Source organism: Schistocerca gregaria, chromosome X, assembly GCF_023897955.1.
Source record: "Schistocerca gregaria isolate iqSchGreg1 chromosome X, iqSchGreg1.2, whole genome shotgun sequence".
Taxonomy (NCBI): domain Eukaryota; kingdom Metazoa; phylum Arthropoda; class Insecta; order Orthoptera; family Acrididae; genus Schistocerca; species Schistocerca gregaria.
In genome coordinates this window covers 791,110,914-791,130,150 of record NC_064931.1, presented here as the reverse complement: position 1 = coordinate 791,130,150, position 19,237 = coordinate 791,110,914, and the positions used below count along the sequence as shown (strand labels likewise).

Sequence of the window (19,237 nt, the reverse complement as noted above, 5' to 3'; positions counted from 1 at the left end):
CATCCAGACTTATATATACAACTACAGAAATCCATAATTATTGATACATGTTCAATTACCCGAAAGTTCCTAAATGCAATATAACATATACCGTACAGTTAAAAGGAAGTCACGCTTGACCAACGTCCGCGTCACTTTCTACTTCTGACCAGACATAACGTCTGAGATAAGAAAGAAATAATAATAATAATAATAATAATAATAATAATAATAATAATAATAATAATAATAATTGCTGATAAATTGTGTGGTGTTTGTATCTAACTTTTTTGTCTACTGCATGCTAGAAGACCCATAATATTATCTCTGCGTTCTAGATTGTAATACTTCTCATTTTAATTTTCTTTCATAAATAGTTTTTGTAGATTTCTACACAATGCAATGAATATATAAGAAATAAATTATCAAGGCTTGGGGAACAAGAGTATACGGAATGAAACTAACTGTATAATATGAAACACCAGCTAAATTTTCTACTGGTACATAACAAAATTATTCAAAAAATCACCGGCCAAGGTGGCTATTTAAAAGTAAATGCTGCATGTTACATTACTGCATAAGCTAAATCAGTTTTATTTAAACATTTTGAATAAAGCTTCTATTTATGTTTTATGTAATGATGTTACAGGTAGTTCAAGAACTAGATGAAGAAAAGAGAAAACATGAACATGATACAGCTCAGGGTGATGATATTACATATGGGTTGGAAAAGGAACGTATGAGACTGAAACAGGTATGTGCTGAGACAGTTTCTACATGTATAGTGGACCCTTATTTTAATAGTATTGTAACACACAGGTTGTAAGAATCACAGTTACAACATTGAAATAACGAAATGGGTAATAATTTCCTTAGATAAAAAAATGTAGCAGCAGTTTATGGAAGTTTATGAAAGTAATAACTGTTGTAAATTTGAAACGATAGTGTACGTTACGTAGAGCAAAAATCCAGCATTTTGAGTTTGTAACAAGACCTGGCATGAGATTCTATCAGTAACATCAAATGCTCCCCGAGAGTTACGTTATGTCCTCATTTCAGCTGTAAAAATGATGTATAATGGAAAACATGGTACAAACACAGAGTTGTATCAGTGTACTCATCGTAAATATATTTGTCCGTTACATGATATTTTGAGGCAAAATATAGCAAAGTATTTTTAGTATTAGGTTTTTACACATTTTCTCTGTTCTTACCTGTGCTCTGGCACTTCTGATGCAGGACAAATCCTGCCTCCTACTATATTGCCCCCTCTCTCCTCCCCCTGCACACCACGTATGTCACGTCTTTCCTATGTCTTGCAGTAGCTTCATGTCACCTGCAAATGAAGATAAGGCAGATGTGGGAGATGGTAAATTGTTCTCTTTCAGTTTTTATAACACAAATTTGTATGTGTGGAAATTTTGATCCATTCACATTTTAACCTAAATTTACTGCAAATGACATACTGTCCTCTGTTTCCAATATGGAGTGAGTTTTAGGGTTACTTCATTCAATGTGATGTTATTTTCGCAGCTACACTTAAAGATTTTGTAGGCCAGAAGCCTAAAAGCACTGAGAATCATGAATTTTTGTGGGAATTGTCCATTTGGATGAAGGGAACTACATTTGCTCCATTTTTGCACTTCTCACTTAGCCAGGCAACACAACTAAAAATCACAGATGTTGTTTACTAAAAGGGAAGTAGACTGGCCACAGAGGCATATATTACGAGCCTCCACTGAAGCTGGTAAACAGCCACACGATGGCAAGTCTTGAAGTTGAGTCATGGATACTGCCATTTGATACCACTGGAGTGAAACTGTGTGGATAAATTATGGGACAGAAGCCATTTGGGATACATGCTAAGCAGATCACTGGGTGCAAGCGATATCATTTTTTTCCTGTTTTTCTTGGCACTGATCTGTCAGAAGGTCCAGAAATAATTTAGATTTCTTGGGATGTGGAATTAACTGTGTGCTGCACTACAGTGTTAACTGTGTTTCATAACATTTTAGCTGAGCTCTGCAACTTTGTTAAAATTTATATAGTTAATTTAAGAAAAAGTCTTCCTTGTATAATACGATATTGCAGTGTGTGTATTGTTGAGAAGTATGATGCAGTGTTCCTTCGGACATGCTTGAATGTCCCAAGGAATAGGCAGTGCAGTGACTACAGCCATTATGAAATACATGAAATGCGTTCACAGCTGCAAATATTGACAACCACCAGCTGTATAATGGAATGATGGCAATGAAGATTTGTGCTGGACCAGTAAACGGACCAGGATTTCCCATAAGTAGAAGTCTGCGCGGATAAGAAAAGTGCAATCCGCATCCGCAAGTTCCTTATCCGCATTCACATATATTTAAGATTTGAATGAGTAATTAATAGTAATAGACAGTAGTACTTAGAATTATGGTATGTAATGCCATAGTTACTGTTAGGGTGCCATTTCTGCGATAACTTAACTACTTTTGACTTCTTAAATCACAGGAAATGCTCTATACCTACTCTAAAGGAGACCATTCCAAACATGAAAGCATTGGTGCTCTGGAGCACACACAGTAGCGGCTAGGATTTCCTGAGATTGGAAACGCTATTTAAAAAAATAAAATTCAATGTAATAGTATTAAATGATGAAAATACGTGTATAGAAACAATTATATTTCACTGCTCTCGTGCCAAGGCAGCTGAAAATGATGATGGTTTTAAACTGTTACTAGCACATTGCATCATTTACCGACAGTTTTTTTGTACTCACTGCTTGGATGTGTCAAATTTTGAAGCCATTCATGTCAGTTGATGATTATATTATAGCTTATGTGTTCAGGCCTCATCATTTCCAGGTAAAAATATTAACAGTATTAGGTCTACACTGCAAAACGCTGGCGTACCTGTGAAAAAGTTAAACTGCCAGCAATAATTGACGTCTGGAAGAATAACTCGTCTTCCGAAAAGTGACAACAAAATCAGTGGTTGGATGACGTAGCATTTCCTTAGCACTCACTGCACCGTACTTGGCCCCCACATCAATAAGAAACTGTGCCGTCTCGAGAAACCCAGATCCACACGCAACTTCGAATGGTAAAATGTCTTTGCTGACAAGATTGAAAATTTTTTCTGTCACGGCTGTCTTCAAATTTGGCGGAACTTCAGGAACTTTCTCGTCTCTCTTGGTATTTAAATAAGTAGTCGTGCTACTTTGTCAAGCCTCACACGAATCTTTTAGCAAATTTGAAGTTGCACTTTTGTGTCCAGTGTAGGAACATACTTTTTTACTTGCGAAACAAGCCACTATATCTTTTATTTCTTCCTTGCCATCAAATACGTATCTGAATTTTTTCCAAATTTGCAATTTCAATTTGCTTTCCTTCACTAATGTAAAATCACCTTTTTTCACCTTACACGAAATTGTATCCATCGATATGGTGTTCATTTGAAGAAAGAACTCTCACTGATATTTGCTACGATGCACGTTGTCACTCGGTCAGTACAATGCGCTAACTGAAGGCAGCGGAAAATTATAACGTGCACCTGTGTGGTAGACAGTGGGCAGGTTTGCCACCCAGAGAGCACTTCACAGGCCACACAAAAGACACGGATTAGGCACAGGTCTCTCAGGTACAGCTACGCTGGTAGTAGCCAGGGGCTGAGGACAACAGACATCCGCTCTACCCGGGCCCTGCAAGATTCCAAGAATGTCAACAGACTTGAAGCTTTGAACTAACATTGCAACACACGTACTGGGCAGATGCCTTGCTCATTATCCACAGATGACCCGCGGATATCCGCGCCGGTCGCGATTTTATCCGCCAAGTAACAAATACCGCGGATATCCGCATCCGCGCACACCTCTACTCATAAGGCTATCCAAGCGTGACTCACAGCCAGGTCCAACTTTTGTATATCAACAACTGTGTGTCTGCAACCTATACTTGTACATCCATTATGTATATTTGTGTATAGGGATACATTATAATAGTCACCTGCCCAGTGTTGGCTGTTCGGAAAATTGCATCATACAAGACAAGTTCTGCAATATTGTATTTATCTGCCAACCCTGGCAAGTGACTTTGTATTAAAATTTCTCCTCTTTATGGAAATATATATAATAGCTGTATGACTAGGTTGTAGAAGACACACAGATGAAGACGTGGAAGTTTGGGCCTGGCCGTGAGTCATGCTCAGATAGCCTAATGGTAAGGTGACCACTCACGATAAGTGGGAAATCCAGGTTTGAGTCCTGGTTTTACACAAACGTTCATTGTCATCATTCCGTTATATAGCTGAGAGTTGTCCACATTACAACATTTCATCCTTGTGTGATGTTCCAGGCTATAATTATTCTAAAGTGCTTTATTCATGGTAAAGGGTTTCCATAAATAATGAGGCCAGTGTTCAACAAACTTTGCTGTTTATTGGATTTATTCAGTAATAAGCACATGGGTGGATGAAAACTAACAGTTATAGATTACACGAACACAGTTCTTATAGAGAATTCAGACTGCAAATATCACAGGCTTTCACCAGCCCTTAACAATTTAAAGTTAACAACAAGCACTACTATATCGCAGCTTCATCCCACTAAACTCCTTTGTCTTGTTTTGTAGCTCTACATGGTGGCTAAATTGGATAATATTTATACAAATACTACAATAATTATTTAAATAGGTTTCTTTCACACTGTTTATGTTAATGTAATTTTATTTAATAACACAATTAAATATCATTCCTTAAGCCTCTTAGTAATTCATATGCCTTTTTTAAAATGTTAGTGGTCCTACTTTTTATGGAACAGTAGCGAAACATTGGTAGTTCTATTACACTTTGCAGTCACACATGCAGAAGGATTTTATTGGAATGGACTTGAGCTGTGAATGCAATGCTCTTATATTAAATAATAATCATTATTTATATAAACAATGAAATCTTTAAATCAAATTTAAAATTGTTTCATGTTGGGTGAAATGAAACGCATTTGTCTAACCACTGTCGCTCACTATTCCAGAAAAATTTATTAGCTGTGTCAACATTTTTAGAGGAAATTTTAAATGTAAAGCTTTTATGTAAAGAAGAATTTCCTTAGCAAAATTTTCTACACCATAGGAACCGGTAAAACATAAATTACTCTCTGTATACTAAGAAACTGGAAAACATCCAGTGAAATAATTGTGACTGACATTTACTTTCTGTTTGTCTGAAAGTAAATTGCAGCAAAGGGGAAGAATTATTTTAGGAGTGATACTACAGAAAATGGAGATTCACTTTGGTAAATTTCACTTTTTCTCTGTAGTGGTCTCTGAATGTGTTTAAAGAGTTCCTTATCTAAGAAATACAAAGTATTTGAGCAAAATAAGTGTTGTGCCATGAAATTCCTCATATGCTCAAATTGTGTAGTTTTCTTTCAAGATACCTGCTGCAGGCATTTAGCCAATAAACAGTTCATGTCATTTCACTTTTACTGAGAGTGTGATAAAGAGAGTAGCAAAAAATTTCAGTCCAGTAGATGGACAACATTAAATTCAATTAGATTGGATTAGATTAGATTCAGTTTTCGTTCCATAGACCCAAAAATTGAGAGGATTCTCGCAGGTGTGGAACGTGTCAGAAAGTAGAACATAAAAAAGTAGAACATTAGAATATACTGCTCACTTCCCTGATCATTTGTCAGAAGATAATCAAAATATGTGAATATATCACAGTGAAGTGAAATTGCTAATATTAACAGAATTAATACACTTTCAGAATGAAACATAGTTATGCACTTTTAATAAATTTATCAGACTCAAAATATCTAATCTTGACTGTTGTTACCAAGTGCTGTTAAAAAACGAAATCTGACATTTTTAGTTAAGCTGGTCTAACACTCCCTGTTAAGTTATTTAATCTATAGAGTAGGAGTTGCATATCAAAAAATCTTTCATACTCTGTTTAAACTTGTGCTTTATCTGAAATTAAGTTTTTAATGTTTGCTAGCGATTTATTGAAAATGTGTTGGAGCAAGGTAAGTGATTTTAGGTCTTAATGTTGATTGTTCGTATTCCTAATATTGATGCTATGTATTGAGCTATTGGTTGGAAATACACACCAATCACTTATAACAACTTTCATTAAGGAATAAATATACTGAGAAACAATGTTTAGAATACCTAGTTCTTTGAACAGGTTTCTACAGGATGTTCTTGAATTTACACTACAATTGAATGTTATTGCACACTTTTGCACTCTAAGAACTTTTGCTCTGTTTGACCAGTTACCCTAGAAAATGATCCCATGTGACACAGTAGAATGAAAGTAAGCAAAGTATGTACTTTTTTTAATGTCTCCTCCATCTGACATCATTGGTATTGCAAATACTGACTTGTTTAGGCACTACAGCAATTCTGTGGTATGCCCTTCCCAAATGAGTTAATTATTAAGTTGTAACTCCAGAAATTTAACACTGTCGACCTCTTCGATCTTCATGTCTTCATTTGTTACGCACATGCTGGAAGGAAATCACTTACAGTTTCTGAACAGTGTATAGTGTCTCTTTTCAAAGTTTAATGACAGTGAATTAGCTTTAAACTATTTATTATTGTCAGTGAAATGGACAGTTTCTAAACCTATACTTGACTTCCTATTTATGGCAATATTTGCATTGTCTATGAACAAAATAAACTAAGCATCTGACAATGTAATACACGAGAGGTCATTAATATACACAAGGAAAAAGCCATGTACCCACTGTGGAGCCTTGAGGAACACCACATGTAATTAATTCCAAATCAGATGGAAGTCAATTTGTTAGCTAATGAATTAATTACTTTCTCACTTTACATGCAAATAGCTGTCTCTATATTGGAACCCTGAAGGCACCCAAATTGTGTCTTGGACAATACTTTATTTGCAGATAGATGCTAAAGAGGGCACTTGAACACAACTTTTTCAAATATTTTTGGAAAAGCTGGCAAAAATGAAATTGGTCAATAGTTTGACGGTATCTCTTTATCCCTGTTCTTGTAAAGTGGCTTAACTTTAGCACATTTCAAGCAGTCTGGAAATGTTTCACTGATACAAATTGATTACACAAATAACTTAAGATAGAACTCAGCTCATATGAGCACTCTTCGATTCACTTTGTTGATATGTTACCATAACTGCTAGACTACTTTCATTTTCAGGATTTTAGGATGGATGTGTGGGAGATGTGAGTGTCATTTCCATTTAACTGAAGTTATTTGTAAAGACTGGTCTCAGATACTTCATTGTACCGTTTACTGAACCTGATAACCCCAAGCTGTCAGTATCACAAACAATGTACTTGTTTAAGAGATTTGCAACACTACATGCACTTGTTACCACTGTCTCGTTTATTTTTAGAGCTAGCTGTTACTCTTCTTTTTTGGCTCCACTTCTCTCTCTCTCTCTCTCTCTCTCTCTCTCTCTCTCTCTCTCTCTCTCTACTAATCTCGTATAGTTTTTATTTTGTTGCCTGACATAATTATCTTTTTCTCATAATAAATCTGCTTAGATTTCTGGATTACTTGCTTAACTGTTTTTGCAGTATTCTTTGTAATGCATTACAATGCTAACATCAGATCTGTTCCTGGATAGTAGATGCAGTGTCCTTTTTGTCCCACATGATATCTTTATTCCTTCTGTAATAAATGGTTTATTTTGAGATTTATGTTTGAATTGGGTTACCTTTGAGGGAAAACAATTTTCAGGTGATAAAATAACTTTATTAATGAATGCTTTGTGTTTTCCATTTGGGTCAGATATATTGTAAACATCTATCCGGTTCATGTCTTTGAGCAATCTCCTAAAATTTTCAGTCTTTGACCGATTTATTAACCTCCTGCACTCAGATTTCGTAGTTTGTATATCTTGTGATGTTACAGCATTTAACATAAGATGATACATGCCATCAGATAGTCATTTTACTATTGGTTAAAACCAATATCAATAGCAGTCTCAGAGCATTTACTTATCCTAGTTTAAAAGTTCACAGTAGGAAGTAAATTGAATGACAGTATCACTGATAGATTGCAATAATTGTTCACTGACAGAGCTTTTCAATAAATGCACATTAAAATGACCAGCAACCACTCTTTCCTTGTTTTTTCCTGTGAGATGGGACAAAAGATCTTTCAAATTTTTTATGAAGAGGTTAAGGTTCCCTGAAGGTGCTCTGCATATACTTCCTATTATAAAGGACTTATATGAAATACTTTGTCTGTTGTACAAGCTTCTAACTCGTGCTCTGAACAAAATTTATAATATCAATATTCTGCAAATTAAAACAGCGTCTGACAAATGCGGCAACTCCTCCTTTCTCCACATTTTCTCTATAGAAGTAAGAGGCCAACTTGACTCCTGTAAGATTTAACATATCTATGTCAGTAGTCACACGATGTTCAGAGAGACAGATTATATAAACTAGTTTGCTCAACTCTAATTCTTCAACACAAATAAGCAACTCATTAAGCTTACCCATCAATCCTTGGATATTCTGATGCAACAAGGATAACTGATTTTGTACACTGGTTGAATTACAAATGGATGAACCTAATTTTTCTTTAGATTTTTTGAATATCCCCGTTTCAACCTGGGACTGTTTGCATGGATTGTACATTAAAATTTGCTTTCTGGCTGCCTGTTTTGTCAATGTGAATGTCATTTTCAACCTGTTTCTGAACACCTTTTGTTTCTGCCCTCTCTACCCTAAAAAAAAAGGTGCTTTTCTGTCACATGTAACCACTGGTACTTTACCTAATACCTGATTCAAACAGCTGTTTCACCTCGAAATTAAATTTCCTAACAGTAGAGTTTAAATGAGACAAGCCATGGCATCTCGGAACAGATTAAAGTCCAACACCAGTGTGTGTCACTGCTGAAGCTGTCTTTACCAGGTTACCCTCACTTGAAGAATTAGGATTCTTATCCAAGCTGTTGCCTGCCCTACCAACTATTATCACAGTATGCTTCTTTGTGAAGTCTTTGTAGAGTGAACCTACATCCTCTATCACCTGACCCAAAGTTGCACTAGGTTTAAATAAATCTGGTAACCTGACCCTTGACCATCATGCAACTCGGGTTACCCACCATTCAGAGGCTGTTGCATGCAGTGACGGTTATATTGACTTGTAAGTAATAGATTTCAGCTATTAGTCGTCCTTTGGAATTTTTATTGGCAGATCTAGATTTCAGCTAGAAACTAGCCATTCTCAATGCACTATCATTTTTGATCAATGCATGTAATGCCTGTTGGTTGGGCTTTTTGAAAGTTTGTTGTGTCCTGTCTACTATGTCCACATGTGGCTCATCAGTTTCCAGTAATGACAACAGTTCAAACGAGTTTTCCACATTAACAACTAAACACTCTGAGAAAGTCCTATTCCTATTTCTTCTGCAGCCTGTTGTTACTTCCCACATTTATTTTCCCTTCTCCCCCTGTAACCTTTACAGAACTTGTCAAAATACTTCATGGCTGAACTGCCAGATATTAGTGTCCAACAGGCATGATATTTCGGCAAACAACCACATAGCCATTGTCATGGCTGGCACCGTGCTTTTATCTCCTGCCCGTTTCCCTCTGATCAGTCACCCCATCAGCTGTTGGCACCCAGCATCCCTAGCCCCACAGCACCTACTGATCCAGTGTTCTGTCCCAGGTGCACATACTGCCAACACTTCAGCCATTCCTCTACCTGCCTCCAAAGTCTGTTTTTTGTCTAATGTTTGTTTATTTTTATTTATTTACACATAAAGTTCCATAGGACCAAATTGAGGAGCAAATTTCAAAGGTCATAGAACGTGTCAGTAACTGAAATTACAACATAAAAGTAATAATAGATAAAAATAAAATGTTTATGAACCCAAAAAAGTCAAGCCATAAGTTTAACAATCAACAATACTACAAGAATCAGCTTAATTTTTCAAGGAACTCCTCAACAGAATAGGAGTGATCCATGAGGAAACTCTTCAGTTTCGATTTGAAGGTGTGTGGATCACTGTTAAGATTTTTGAATTTGAGTGGTAGCTTATTGAAAATGGATGCAGCAGTATACTATACACCTTTCTGCACAAGAGTTAAGAAAATCCCATCCAAATGCTAGTGTGATTTCTGCCAAGTATTAACTGAGTGGAAGCTGCTTATTCTTTGGAATAAGCTAATACTGTTAACAAGAAATGACAGTAAGGAATTTATATATATTGAGAGGCCAATGTCAAAATACTGAGACTCATGAACAGGGGTCGACAAGAGGTTTGTGAATTTACACCACTTATTGCCCAAACTGCCCATTTCTGATTCTTCTTGACCGTTCTGACAGCAGGGTCCCATGCCTTGCTAAGTATGTACCCGCTATCACGATTTATCTGTGGTTCCCTTACTCAAATCTCAAGAGATTCCTTGATGTTAACAGTTCCAGAATTTGGAGGTCTGTGACAGAACCTTGGTGTGGCTGTAGTTTGTTCCATGCAGTTCAATCGGGCAACATTCTGTGATTGCCGATTTGTTAGGCTGCTGAAATATGGTATGGCATTGTTGTTCTTGGCAATGATATTGTACAGTACGCACAGTCTAACCTATGTAAATCTTACCACAATTGCAGGTTATGTGATGGACCATGGATATCTGCAGTCCAAGATCATCTTTCACACAACCAAGTTGTGCCTGTGTTTTGGCTGGTGGGCGGAAGACCGCCCTTACATGGTGTTTCCAAAGAATTCACCCTGTCTTGCTGGATAACGTGCCACAAAAAGAAATGAATGCAACATCGGAGTCATCCTGAGAATCCTCTCCGGTTCCGCTGATCGTATGGAGAGTGTAGGACATAAGGCTCTCTGAATTTTGCCACTCCTTGTAGTCATTCTTCTGGGAAACTGCTCTCAGATGTTAAAGTTCTTCGTTGATACTTCAATTATCATTGTGCGAGCGCTATGTATCAGTGGTTTGAACACACCATTCCTCTGAGCCAGATGACGGCAGCTGTCAGTATGTGTCTTCTTCCGATAAACATGGTGGCCCAAAGTGCCCTCCGCTCTTCTTCTAACCAGAACATACAGAAAGGTGAGCCCTTCCTCCTGTTCCGCTATCTTCTTGTGTCCACAGCCAATCCGGTACAACCATTGAGCCTTATTTATTTCCGCAATTCCTATGCTGCTACAATCATACACATGAAAGAAACTGCAACGACCCTCACACCACACCCTGGATCTAACAATCCAATTGCAACTCGTACACTTCTCTCTCATGGCACTCAAATTTTGACTTTGGCCTAAATTAAACAAGAATAACTTCCTAGACTACTCAGTCAATATTTTAAATTTCTTAAAAAGATTATGCCTCAAGTTTGGACACTAATTCAAAAATTCTGGAGAAGTAGAATGTACATACTGTAATGGATCACTCTGATCATGCTAATGTGCTTTGATTTACATGAATGGCATTCATACTTACTTTAAAGTATGCAAGATTGATGTAGTCCATAGAGGTAAGAAACTAAAAACAACCACTGTGGTTTTAACTTCTTTATACACTCTTGCAGTACAGTCTTTGATCTAAAACTTTGTCATTGGCTGGCTGTTTCAGAGAATAAGTTTGTGTAATTTCCTAAAGTTGGCAATAAAACTGTCTGCACTGTAGAATGCGGAAGTTTCCAAAGGAAGTGTCGTTCTCTGCTTAAGCTGTTGTAACCTGCTCATTGTTTAATGGTAAAATGTGTGGCTTAGTAAAGTCGCAAGTTCAGAGTTAGCGCCTTTCTTTAATTTTTAAAATGCAGTTTGGGTGTTTGCTAAAAATATCAGTCTGATACCCCAAAGATAATTTGCTTCGCTTTGTAATTCACCAGTAATAGCAAAACCATCCAGAAACATTTCCACAAAAGTTGTTGCATCAAAATAAAGACTTTATGCTTTAGAGGTTTCTCACTGTACTGTGGCAACATGCCACTCGTCAGCCGACTTCAACCACCTGGCACTGTTTGGCGTCCACCAAATTGATCATGACTCGGCTCTCTTTGGACACATTTCTAATCGCACCTTGGCCAGTGTGGAATAATTTATTATTGTAGTTAAATTTTCCAAACAAAATAACGTTGATAAACCAAGTTAACAAAGAGCAATAATACAACACGTGTAGGTTGCAACACGTGCCTGTTTTAATTGCCATTTTCTTGTTTTTTTTGTTTGGAGTTCCACTACTTACCTTGCAGTTACTTGTTAGTTGAAGCTAATGAATGTTGTTTTTAAGAGTTATAAAATAAGTATTGCAAGTGTAAAAAGTCTCACATTTGTGGTATGACACTAACAAACTAATGGAAAAATGCTACTAAAATATGCATTCTACTACCACAAGCAGTACTGCATACATTCAGTTTTTTCATTTTCTTCATGGACTTGTGAGCCTGCTTTTTTGGTCATTTTGTATGATTCCTATGCACTGTAGACTTACTTCATTTGGAACTTTTGTTATTAATAACTTGCGATATGTCAATGTGGATGCTCACATTTTCAAATAGATGCTGTGTTGTCTTTTCATTTGTGTTTCTCTCGTTTTGAGGGTAGTACAAATGGTAGTGTTCTTAAGGAAAACGTTTTTTAAGTTTGCAATGATCAAAAGATGGGTTGCATACTCATAATATTATCAGCATAACCACAGGCAATGCACCAAAAAGTGAATCACATTTGGTGAATGAGCTTTTCAGTTTTCAGTGTGCTTGAGACAGAAAAACAATTATGGTAGTTATTGGTATATGATGTTGAGTTTGTAATCAGGTCATTTGAGTGTTACTAGAAACTACACAGTAGTCCCTAAACCTACTTACAGAAATGAGAATAAAACTCATTGTCATATAGTTTCCGTATTACAGCCTCCAGCATCTGCGTCTTTGAGACCCAGGCTATACTCACTTCTGAGACCACTTGCCAAACATTTCAGCTGTGGAAACACATTTTTCCTACCAGTAGGACAACTGGAACTTTGCAGCAGTGCTTCATATGTTTGGCAACTCTGTAATTCTCAAATTATTTTGTGGATGGCACGGAATTATCCTGCTGAATTACTTGAGATTTTCTTGTCATTTCCATTAAATAATCAAAGTGATTTTCACTTAACGATTTTGAGTTCAGAAAGGTCATTCCATGCAGAAAATACAACTGATCCTGCCTTTTATGTTTATCCCCCCCTGCAGGTTCGGGGGTAAGGATAGGCCTGCGGTATTCCTGCCTGTCGTAAGAGGCGACTAAAAGGAGGCGCAAACGTTTCGGCCTTATGTGATGGTCCCCTCTTGTGTTTGACCTCCATATTTGAAAATTTTTCCGCAGAGCGAGCCGATTGGGGAAGGGCACCTTACATGGTGCACTGTATCTGTCGTGCATTGAGACCTTTAGCCGGCTTTCTCGTCGTTGCAATGGTGTCCCACTCGTTTTCCATCTCTTGGGCGAGGATACGTCCCTGGGTGCGATTACCACGCTGCACTGTGCAGTGTTGCTTTCCGCTGCGACGACGACCTTATACATTTTTGCACTTAAGAAGATCCAGCACGGTAGCCAGTCCGTTGTGGTGGGGCCGCCGTGTACTCTGTTGGTTGTAGCCCCCTGACAATACAGGGATCGCTCTACTGATGCCTGCACCATTTACTCCCCATGTATGCCAAGGAGTAGATGCCCATCTCCCTGGGGCATAAGGACTCCCGGCAATGGCCATCCTGCCAGGTGGCTCTTGCTGTGGCTGGGTGGCGCCCATGGGGAGGGCCCTTGGTCAGAGTAGGTAACATCAGGGCGGATGTCCCGCAATGAAGCGTGGTACATCATCTCTTGCTGGTGGCCAGCCACCAGCAGTCTCCAAGCGTTCAAGGGCTCATTTTAAAGCTAACGTTTATGACCCCAAATCGTTCCCATCCCTGGCCACACCGTGGGAGGAACGAAAGGCAATGAATGATAAGTGACATGTATTCTCCCAGGTATCTCGTCTGTACCAGAGCTGATGGGGAATCCTTTGTATCCATGAAGCCTCAGTTCTTTGTAGAGCATTTGGAGGACAAGTTTGGGGAGGTGGAGGGCTTGTCTAAAATGCGCTCTGGGTCAATTTTGATAAAAAGAGCCTCCTCCGCCCAGTCACGCAGGTTGCTTGCGTGTGACAAGTCGGGGGATGTTAACGTTAACATCACACCACATAAGAGTTTAAATATGGTGCAGGGTGTTATTTTCCATAGGGACCTACTTCTGCAGTCTGATGACGAGCTGTGCGAAAACTTAGAGCGTAGAGGTGTTCATTTCGTCCGGCGCGTTCATTGGGGTCCGAGGGACAATCAGGTTGCTACCGGTGCCTTCATCTTGGCCTTCGAGGCTGATACATTACCAGAGAAGGTCAAGGTGATGGTCTACCATTGTGACGTCAAGCCCTATATCCCTCCCCTGATGCGGTGCTTTAAGTGCTGGAAGTTCGGCCATATGTCTTCCCGCTGTACTTCCAGCTTCACATGTCGAGATTGCGGATGCCCATCTCATCCCGATTATCCATGTGCTCCGCCTCCCATCTGTGTCAACTGGAGAGCCTCATTCACCTTGCTCGCCAGACTGCAAGATCTTACAGAAAGAATGCAAAATCATGGAATATAAGACCCTGGACCGACTGACTTACACTGAGGGTAAGCGGAAATTTGAACAGCTACATCCCGTGCGCATGATGATGTCATCTTATGCCTCCACTGTCACTCCTGCTCCAGCTCCTTTAGCTGCACCACAGACAGTTAGCTCTCAGCGTCAGAGGACCTTACCTGCCCCCTTGACGATGGGGGCCCCTTCTCTTGCTGTTACTCCCACACCATCTACCTCGGGAGTAGCACCCACTAAACCACCGGGGACACCAGTCCCCACTTCTACGCCGGAGAAGCGTAAGTCTTCTTCGGCTTCTCTCGCTTGGAAGGGAACCCTTGGGTCACTCCCTTCCCAGGTTCCTACCAGCGGCACAGTAGACACCAACCAGTGGCTGAAGAAGCAACAGGCCGCTGGTTGTCGGGCTTCGCGATCATCTTCGGTTCCGGAGACTGACTCCAATAAGCCCTATCAGCAACGGCAACCAAAGGAACAGCGAGACAAAACGACACTGAAGCCCCGTAAGACCAAGGCACCTGCAATGGCTCCTACTCCACCACTACCTACAAGCTCTGCGTCTGAGGATGAGGTGGAGATTCTTGCGTCCGCTGAGGACCTCGAGCTCGCCAGTCCCTCAGACGCAATGGATAGCATTTGCACGGGTGCTCCATCGGAACGAAAGGCAGGTGACCCAGTGGCGTAATCTGCCTTCCCAGTCTCGTCACGCCTTTCTCAGACATGGACAACACCATCCTCCAGTGGAACTGCAGCAGTTTCTTCCACCATCTAGCTGAGCTCCGCCAACTTATCAGCCTTCACCCTTTCCTCTCCATTGCTCTGCAGGAAACTTGGTTTCCGGCAATGCGAACCCCCGCCCTCCGTGGCTATCGGGGTTATTATAAGAACCGGGCAGCTTATGAAAGGGTGTCTGATGGCGTCTGCATCTATGTCCTGAACTCTCTTCACAGCGAGTCTGTCCCTCTCCACACACCTTTAGAGGCTGTCGCTGTTCGGGTGTGGACGCCACAGGCTGTTACAGTCTGCAGTCTTTACCTTCCACCGGATGGTGATGTCATGCAGCATGTCCTGGCTGCTCTGATAGCTCAATTGCCGCCACCTTTCCTGTTACTGGGTGACTTTAACGCCCATAACCATCTGTGGGGTGGGTCAGTGGCAACAGGTCGAGGCGCCATCGTTCAGCATTTATTGGCTCAGCTCGATCTCTCGATCTTAAATGATGGTGCCTTCACACACTTCAGTGTGGCGCATGGCACATACTCCGCCATTGACCTTTCGATCCGTAGCCCTAGCCTCTTACCGTCTGACCAATGGAGAGTGCATGACGACCTGTGTGGTAGTGACCACTTTCTGATCTTTCTGTCACTGCCACAGCGTCAGTCTTCTGGGCGCCCTAGCAGATAGGCTATGAATCAGGCTGACTGGGACTTGTTCTCCTCCACTGCCGCTATTGAGCCTCTCTCTAACAATGCCATTGATGCAGTGGTTCATTTGGTCACCACCGGCATCGTTACTGCCGCCGAATCTGCCATTCCCCATTATTCTGGGTCCCCTCGGCAGCGGTCTGTGCCTTGGTGGTCGCCTGAGATCACTGAAGCGATTAAAGCTCGCCGGCAGGGGCTCCAGCATCACAAGCGACATCCCTCAATCGAACACCTTATCACCTTCAAACGGCTGCGTGCGCGAGCCCGCCGCATTATCCGCCAACGCAAGCAGGAGTGCTGGGAGCGGTATGTGTCCACCATTGGCCTCCATGTCACTCCATCGCAGGTCTGGGCCAAGATTCGCCGCCTCTATGGCTATCGGACCCCTGTCAGGGTCCCTGCGCTCTCACTGACTGGAGCAGTTTGTACTGACTCCGACTTCATTGCAAACCGCTTGGCAGAGCACTTTGCTCTGAATTCCACTTCTGCCAACTACCCCTTGGGCTTCTGCTCCATTAAGAAGCGGATAGAACGTCGGAGTCTTTCTTTTCGCACCCACATTCCATTCAGTGAGTGGGAATTTCCCAGTGCCCTCGCCGCTTGGCCTGATACCGCTCCTGGGCCAGATAGCATCCACTCTCAGATGCTGAAACACCTTTCAGTGGACTGCCAGAGATGCCTCCTCGACCTTTACAACCGCATTTGGGTAGAGGGTGAGTTTCCGTCGCAATGGCGGGAAAGTCTTGTTGTCCCCATTCTCAAACCGGGGAAGAACCCTTTGGAGGTGGACAGCTACCATCCCATTAGCCTCACTAACGTTCTTTGCAAGTTGCTTGAACGGATGGTGAGCCGGCGCTTTAATTGGGTACTGGAGTCTCGGGGCCTTCTGGCTCCGTCTTCAGGGTGGGTTCCGTAAAGGCCGCTCCGCCGCCGACAATCTGGTGAGCCTGGAGTTGGCCATCCGTACTGCCTTTGCCTGCTGTCAGCATCTGGTCGCTGTCTTTTTCGACATGCGGAAGGCGTATGATAAGACATGGCGTCATCACATCCTTTCTACACTTCATGGGTGGGGTCTTCGTGGCCCTCTGCCGATCTATATCCGCAATTTTCTGTCATATCGTACCTTCCGCGTGCACGTCGCGGCGTCATATAGTTTCTCCCGAGTCCAGGAGAACGGTGTGCCACAGGGTTCTGTTCTCAGTGTCTGTCTGTTTTTAATAGCTATTAACTGGCTCGCTGCGGCCGTGGGAAATACTGTCTCCGCTTCCTGGTATGCTGACGACTTCTGCCTTTACTACAGCTCTATTGGCATTGCAGCTGCTGAACGTCAGCTACAGGGCGCAATCCGCAAGGCGCGGTCTTGGGCTGTAGCGCATGGTTTTCAGTTTTCGGCAGCCAAGACCTGCGTTATGCATTTCTGCCGGCGATGCACAGTTCACCCAGAGCCGCGGCTTTATTTTGACGGCGAGCTTCTTACAGTGGTGAGTTACATAGGTTTTTGGGGGTGGTTTTTGATGCCCGGTTGACTTGGCTGCCTCATATTCGGCAGCTTAAACAGGCGTGTTGGCGGCATCTAAATGCTATGCGATGCCTGAGCCACACCAGGTGGGGCGCCGACCGATCTACTCTCCTACGGCTTTACCAGGCATTAATCCAGTCCTGTCTGGACTATGGGAGTCTCGCTTATGGCTCAGCATCCCCATCTGTGTTGCGGCTGCTGGACCCCATCCTCCACAGCAGGATATGCCTTGCCACTGGTGCCTTCTGGACCAGCCCTGCGGACAGCATACTTGTGGAGGCAGGTGTCCCTCCCCTGCGGTTACGACGCCAACGTTTGCTGGCCGCTTATGCTGCCCACGATTTTAGCTTGCCTGGGCATCCCAACTATCGTCTCCTGTTCCCGCAATCGGTCGTCCATCTGACAGAACATCGGCCTCGGTCAGGTTGTACGATCGCGGTCCGAGTCAAAGAGCTTCTTTCCGAGCTTAGGGTTCTCACTGTTCCACCTCCTTTCCAGGCCACATTGCGTACACCCCCGTGGTGTGTTCCTCGCCCTTGCCTTCGGCTCGACTTGCCACAGGACCCGAAGGACTCAGTCCCTCCAGAGGCCTTTCGACGGCACTTTTATTCCACCCTGGCCACGCATCAGGGCTCTGGCGATGTATACACTGACGGTTCGATGGTTGCTGGTCGTGTCGGTTATGCACTAACTCTAGGGGACCATTCTGAACAACGTTCGTTGCCGGCTCGCTGCAGTGTTTACACTGCTGAGCTGGTCGCCATCTTTCATGCCCTAGAGTATATCCGCTCCTGCTCAGGTGAGTCCTTCGTTATCTGTAGCGATTCCCTGAGCGGTTTACGAGCTCTCTACCAGTGTTTCCCTTGTTCTCGTCTGGTGATGGCTATCCAGGAGTCCCTGCATACTCTTGCGCGTTGCGGCCGCTCTGTGGTCTTCGTGTGGACCCCAGGCCATGTTGGGATACCCGGCAATGAGAATGTTGACCGCCTGGCGAAAGAGGCCACCAGTACACTATCTCTGGACATTGGCCTCTCGGAAACAGATTTGCAAGTGTTCCTATGCAGCAAAATTCTGGACCTTTGGGACATTGAATGGCGCGCCCTGTCTTCACGGAACAAACTTTGGTCCATCAGGGAGGCTACCGACGTGTGGCGCTCCTCCTTGCGGGCCTCTCGCAAGGAGTCTGTTGTCCTCTGCTGGCTGCGCATTGGGCACACATGGCTGACGCACGGCCCCGTGTTGCGACGTGAGGACCCACCTTTATGTCACTGCGGCTCCGTTTTGACAGTGGTCCACATTTTATTGGACTGTCCACTTTTAGCTGTGCTCAGGCAGTCGTTCACACTGCCTGACACGCTCCCTGCACTTTTAACAGATGACTCTGCTATGGCTGACTTAGTTTTGCGTTTTATTCGGGCAGGGGGTTTTTATCATTTAATCTGAGTGTTTCTGTTTTATTTTATTTTTTTTGTTGATTCTGGCCTTTGGCTTATGATTTTAAACTGAGTTTTTAATGTGTTCTTGGTGGTTGGCTTTTCCTTTTTTGTCCCCATGGTCGGCCAACCACCGCCACACTCTGTGTGGTTTTACTTTGTTTTGTCTGAGTATCTCTTGTCCTGTGTCGTCTGCCGTATTTTCTGTTGTTTGTTTTTCTTCTCTTTGGGTGGTTTTAGTTTTTTGGAAAAAGGGACAGATGACCATAGCAGTCCGGTCC

The 19,237-nt window shown here is 42.1% G+C and overlaps 1 protein-coding gene across 15 annotated transcripts in view; it reads left to right on the top strand.

The window, feature by feature from the left end:
- Positions 1 to 19,237, top strand: part of LOC126297523 (CTTNBP2 N-terminal-like protein) — a 214,163-nt gene that overhangs the window by 55,174 nt on the left and 139,752 nt on the right. For all 15 annotated transcript variants that reach the window (XM_049988422.1, XM_049988419.1, XM_049988427.1 and 12 more), the window contains one exon: positions 629 to 733. In XM_049988422.1, coding sequence (XP_049844379.1) covers positions 629 to 733 — 105 coding nt within the window. The remainder of the gene's footprint in view (positions 1 to 628; positions 734 to 19,237) is intronic.